The 6,378-nt window shown below is 33.7% G+C and overlaps 1 protein-coding gene across 1 annotated transcript; it reads right to left on the minus strand.

The window, feature by feature from the left end:
• Window positions 2,670–3,659, minus strand: LOC104709442 (agamous-like MADS-box protein AGL36). The gene has a single exon (XM_010426055.1). The coding sequence runs from the start codon at window positions 3,657–3,659 to the stop codon at window positions 2,670–2,672; it is 990 nt and encodes a 329-aa protein (XP_010424357.1).

Consider the following 6,378-nt stretch of genomic DNA (forward strand, 5'->3'; position numbering starts at 1 on the left):
AACAACTTGTCAATAGACAACTGCACTTCCCACATATAAGCTAAAAACACTACACAACTATCAACACACAAAATAACTTCTCGGGAAATCTCATTGAAGGCTCGAAGAGAATGATAATAGGACTCCTTACCAAATGCAAATTGACTAACTACTCATAATAAATTCCATCAATAACATCATGCGTCAAACAACAAGAAAATAATTTCACCAATTAAATTCCCTTAAACGACTCGAACACCAATCCACTTAACCGCCCTAGAACCGTAAGGGCTCTGATACCAAACTGAAATGACACGACCCGTTTTTTTTTAATAATAATAATAAGAATAATAAATAACAAATTAACTAGTGCTCCCTTATCCACTAGCCATCTAACCACAAACAACAAAACAGCGGAAAATAACCAACACAATACCATTAAACCAATAACCAATAAATAATAAACTAATAACCAATAATTTAATCCATCAAAGTAATAAAACATGAAACCAGCAACCTAACATTGCTCAATTGACCCAACTCTAATAACCTAACAGAAGTCAGACCCCAAATAACGAGCCACTAAAACATCCTCCTCTTCATCGCCTTGATTCCACGATCACACTTTGCCTTTACCTGCACCACAACACATATGAGATGCGTGAGTATTTTATAAACACTCAGTGAGGCAATCCTCTCATCAACTGGGCTATACACACAAGCAATTAAGATATCTCTAACCATCAAAGAGCAATCAATAACCAAAAACAAACCAGAAAACTGCATCGACCGACACCAACCCATGCATCAACCGGCACCAACTAGGGACGCATTGGCCAACACAGGCTTGCATCGACCGACACTCACACTGCATCGACCAACGCATGCTTGACATTGAACGAAATCCCTAATTGCATCGACCGACGCCTCCACATGGCATCTACCGATGCTCCTAGGTCAAACCGCGCCGTCCTCGCATTGCATCGATCAACACACAAAGTGCATCGACCGATGCACATTTCGAGCATCATTTTTTCCTGAAGCTTCTCACCAGATCTCCGTCCCTAAATCACCAAAATACATAAAACAATGCCACAAAGAAGCTTTCCAAAGCCTCTTGCGACAGAACAACGTTCTAAAAAGCCAAATAAACACATAAACATGCATTCAGAGAAATCTCAAGCTTAGATAAGCCATGGTCATGCACTCACCTTTGACAAGAAGATTCTAACCTTCAGATAAGCAGATCTACACTCCTAACAAGCTCCTACAACGATCCCAACTACATATCTCCACAGGAACGCTTAAGAACTTCTTTCTCTATTTATTTTTCTCCAAAAATGGTCAAACTCGGCCAAACCCTCGAGATCCTACTTTTATACTCGATTCTAGGGTTTTCCTAACCCCAAAACGCAACGTTTAACTTACTCTTTTCTCGATCAAACCGGCCTTGCATGGATCAACACAATACTTGCATCGATCGATGCACATCCCAAACTGGGATTCCGGTTCGCGGATGTTACAGTGTCTCGTAACTGTATGTTGGCTTGTCTGACCATAGGATGGTTTAGGCATAACAGATGATGAATTTGTTTTTGGATGTTCTGCTTATTGGCTTATTTCTTTATGTGTTATTTATGGTTGTTATTTCGATTACTTATGTGTATAATTTGTAGATGGGAGGATCGTTTCCCTAAGTTTTTCTGGTAATACTCACGCATCTCATTATGTGTGTGGTGCACGTATAGGGTGACGTGGAATCATCGCAATGAAGAGAAGAATTATCCAGGGTCTAATTTGTATATTGTTGGATTGTTATTATTGGTGGAACCTGGTTTAGAAGGATATTAAGTTACTGATTTTTATTGCTTATAATAGTTATTATATTTATAATAAATTAAAGTTGGTTTGGTATATTTTCCGTTATGTATGCTATTTTGTTATTGGTTTATTTTTGAATGTAATTAAATATAATAGAATATTTAATTATATTATTTTTAAAAACGCGTCGGGTTCTTTTATTGAATCATTGTCCTGAATTTGGTACCAGATTTAAAGGAATTCTAATGGATAAACCACAAAAATATAATAGATATTTTGGTCACTGAAATGTGTCTACGAATGTGGGTACTTAACATGCTCTTTATACTTTGAATTTTAGCACTGAATATCATCGTTTTTTGAAAAGTCAAACTCATTTTGTTCGTGGTTAAACTTTTGTCGCAAATTCTCCTTAAAAAAAAAAAAAAATCCAAATCAAAGGTCAAATAACCAAATATTCATACTTAGATCTTTGCATAATGTCAAATATAATTTATGAACCTTTTTCTTCTTGGCAAATACGATGATAAGAATAAGATATTTTGTGAAAAAACAAACTCTAGTTAATTTGCCCACATGTTTTGTGGTACCTGCTTAATTATATATTTTTGTTTAATTATTATCTAAAATAACTAATAATTTTATTCAAAATAACTAAACTTTTTCAAATAAAACTAAAATTGATGGGCAAATTCATTTCTTAATAATCAAAATAAGATAAATGCATTAAGGTAGAACCTTTAGCCAACAACAATTAACTGGAAAAAAATTAACAAAGACAACATCAAATATTTTTTTTTCAAAATGAAGAAAATAAAACACATAAAGTCAGACAACTGAATACTACAGTAGAAATATGCTTCTTTTAATTAAAAATTATTGTTAATGTATGAACCATAAACACTGGTAGTAGAGGTGGTAGAGGAGGTGATGGAAGGCATGTTATTGGTGATGGCAAGATAACCAGTTGGTTGCTGGTGATAGTTATAGTGGTCTATGAAAGGAATTATAGCATGTCCCCCGGCATAACCCACATTTTGTGCCAGCATCATATCATTAAATGAGTTTTCTTGATTCAGATACTGATTAGAATTCAGATCTAAATTCAAAGTCATGTTATGATTTAAATCCGAATTCAAATCATGAATCCAAGTCATGCTATTGTAGACTTCTTCTTGAATATGACCATAAAAATCATGTGAAGTATGATATTGAACCGGTTCTTGCAGATTTTGGTTCATATTCATATTTTGGTATGGAATATGAGCACAAAACTCTCTAGCAGCACTTATCGCGTCTGTATTCACATCAACAGAAAAATCTGCAACAGCAGGTGGATTTATATCCGCAACTCCAATAGGAAGAGGAGGGAAAGAAGAAGACTCACCATTTTCTACAAGACTTTGCATCCTTTGAGTAAGCTGATTGATATATTGATCAATATAGCGATGCAAATCGTGAAGGTCTTTTGCACCATAATGATACTTTGACATCTTTCCTTCAAGACAATCAAACATAAATCGTTTAACTTGTAACTCCTGATTCTCAGCAGCCAGTTTGTCTACTTGCTCTTTTATTTTGGTAATCTGCTCCCGCAAATACGTATCTTGATCCATCATCTTTTTGGTTCTTGTTGCCATCGGGATCTCCATAAACTTCATAGCCACCTCTTGTGCACCTTCCTTTGACGGCCAAACCTCTGGTACCGCCTGATACGGACTGTAGATGACCCCACAAGCTTGGACACCACAAAGAGTTGTCAACTCGTGAAGTTTCTTCATTATCCCTTTCTTCCTCTTCATGAATGTCTTTTTTCTTGATCTCTCATTCGCTATCAAAGATAATTTCAATTTCCTCATTATCTTTATTTTTATTTTGTATGATTTGTCAAGTTTGTTGGCACAAAGACTGTTTATATAGCAACGAAAGGGTTTCTCTACTCATTAGGTTTCTTATCACTAAGTCCAAATTACAGGCAATAAATCTTTTATTAATTTACAATGTGTTTATCTATATATAGAACCTTATATTCTTGTGTGTAGTTGGTGCATTATCATTAGCTTATTACTTAATATAATATAAAATATTATATATATATATACATATAAGTTATTTTTATTATTAAAACTAATTTATCTAACTCTCTTTTTTTTACTTTTAATAATATATTTTAATATATCTAGAACGCGCGGTTAGTAATATAAAAATATCTTTATGAATAAAATTTGATTAAATTTGAATTAATAATAAATATAGAAAAAAATATATATTAGATATCATATCTTTACGGGCGTTGACCAGCCATTTTCATTTAAAAATAAATCTTATTAGCTAATTATGAGAAGTAATATAGCTGGTATGAGATATTTCATTTTGAAAAAATTACTAAACTAGCGCAAATATTTTGGTTTATTACTAGACTAGCACATATAAAGTTTTACTTACTCGAATAGTACTAATTTGTTGTAAAAAGACACTAAACCATGTATTTAATTTCGTAACTATAGAAGTGTCATTTTCATTTAAAAAATAGAAAATGAATAATATAAACGACACAATGAAAGATTAAACCCTAAACAAGAGTAGAAATCAAATAGTCGTTTTTGTCGTTTGAGCCGGAAATAGTGATTCTAGTGGCTTTTGTCAACAATTCTGATAAGATTAATTTAAGAAGATTATCTGTTCAATAAATTATGATGATTTTGATGTGGTATGATTTGGGAACTAAAGAACGAACTTGTTGATAGGTATCAAATTGACAATGACAATGGAGGCGAGGCAAATTCTAAAAAAATGTTTGTGAAGAGTAAAAGGAAGTGGGAAAGAAAAGGAAGAGTCCACTTGAAAGTTCCTGGGTCGACTGCAAAGTTTGTGGGTGGACAACAAAGTTTCAGATTATTTCAAGTTTTTTCCAAGTTTCATGGCTCTTATCTGAGAGTTGAATTGCCATTAATTGCTTTTCAGGAAGTGCATCATTGATTGGAATCTCATTGTCAGTCCTCATTCTTGATAGATGATCAGCTACTCCATTTTCAGTATAATTCTTATCTTTAATCTCCAAATCAAACTCTTGAAGTAACAATATCCATCTCAATAGTCTTAGTTTAGCATATTTCTTTGCTAAGAGATGTCTCAATGCTGCATGATCAGTATGAACAATAACTTTTGAACCCACCAAGTATGATCTGAACTTTTCAAATGCAAAGACAATAGCAAGTAACTCTTTCTATGTTGTAGCATACTTGACTTGAGCTTCATCTAAGTTTCTACTTGCATAGTATATTACATGTAACTTCTTGTCTTTTTTTTGACCAAATACTGCTCCAACTGCATAATCACTAGCATCACACATGATTTCAAATGGCAAATTCCAATGTGGAGCTTGAACTATTGGGGCACTAACCAACTCTTTTTTTATCTTCTTGAAAGTTTGAAGACACTCCTCATCAAATTCAAATGTCACTTCTTTACACAACAATCTTGTAAGAAATAGCAATCTTGGAGAAGTCTTTAATAAACCTTCTATAAAACCCAGCATGGCCTAAGAAGCTTCTTATTTCCTTGACTAGTGGTGCTAGATTGGTCATCACATCAATCTTAGCTCTATTAACTTCAATGTCTTTCTCTGAAATCTTATGCCCCAACACAATTCTTTCTTTCACCATGAAGTGACACTTTTCCCAATTTAAAACAAAATTGGTTTCTTCACATCTCTTTAAGACCCTGCAAAGGTTAGAGAGACATCCATAAGGTTATATGGAAAAATAATATCCATATACAGAGAAGTCATCCATAAGTATCTCAACCACATTTTCTATAAGGTATGAGAAAATGGACATCATACACCGCTCAAAAGTAGCAGGTGCATAACATAATCCAAATGGCATTCTCCGATAAGCGAAGATACCATAAGGACATGTAAATGTGGTTTTCTCTTGGTCATTGGGGTGAATTGGAATTTGAAAGAAACCAGAATATCCATCAAGAAAGCAATAATGACTATGGTTAGCTAACCTCTCTAACATTTGATAAATAAATGGTAAAAGGAAGTGATATTTTCTAGATGCAGCATTAAGTTTCCTATAATCAATACACATGCGATGTCCAGTTATAGTTCTAGTAGGAATTAACTCATCTTTATCATATTTAACAACAGTGACTCCTCCTTTCTTTGGCACCACATGTACAAGTGAAACCCATGTACTATTTGATATAGGATATATGATACCAGCATTAAGAAGCTTAAGAATCGCTTTCCTCACCACATCTCTTAGGTTAGGATTTAACCTTCTTTGTGGTTCAATGGAAGTCATTGATTCATCATCTAAATGAATCCTATGCATGCAAAGAGTTTTCTTTAATATTATCAAATGAATAACCAATAACTACTCTCCTATACTTTTTTAATTCACCTAGAAGAGTAACAGTTTCTTGTTCACTAAATTCTTCAATGATAATAACTGGATAAGTAGAGTTTGTACCAAGAAAAGCATACCTTATCCCCTTAGGGAGTGGTTTAAGTTCAATCTTGGGTGCTTTAAGCTCAGTCCAATCTTCATTTGAGTCTACTTCAACTGA

This window comes from Camelina sativa, chromosome 8, assembly GCF_000633955.1.
Source record: "Camelina sativa cultivar DH55 chromosome 8, Cs, whole genome shotgun sequence".
Lineage (NCBI taxonomy): Eukaryota > Viridiplantae > Streptophyta > Magnoliopsida > Brassicales > Brassicaceae > Camelina > Camelina sativa.

Excerpts from the sequence above, each read along its gene's own strand:
- LOC104709442 (XM_010426055.1), bottom strand. The coding sequence starts at position 3,659 with ATGAGGAAATTGAAATTATCTTTGATAGCGAATGAGAGATCAAGAAAA.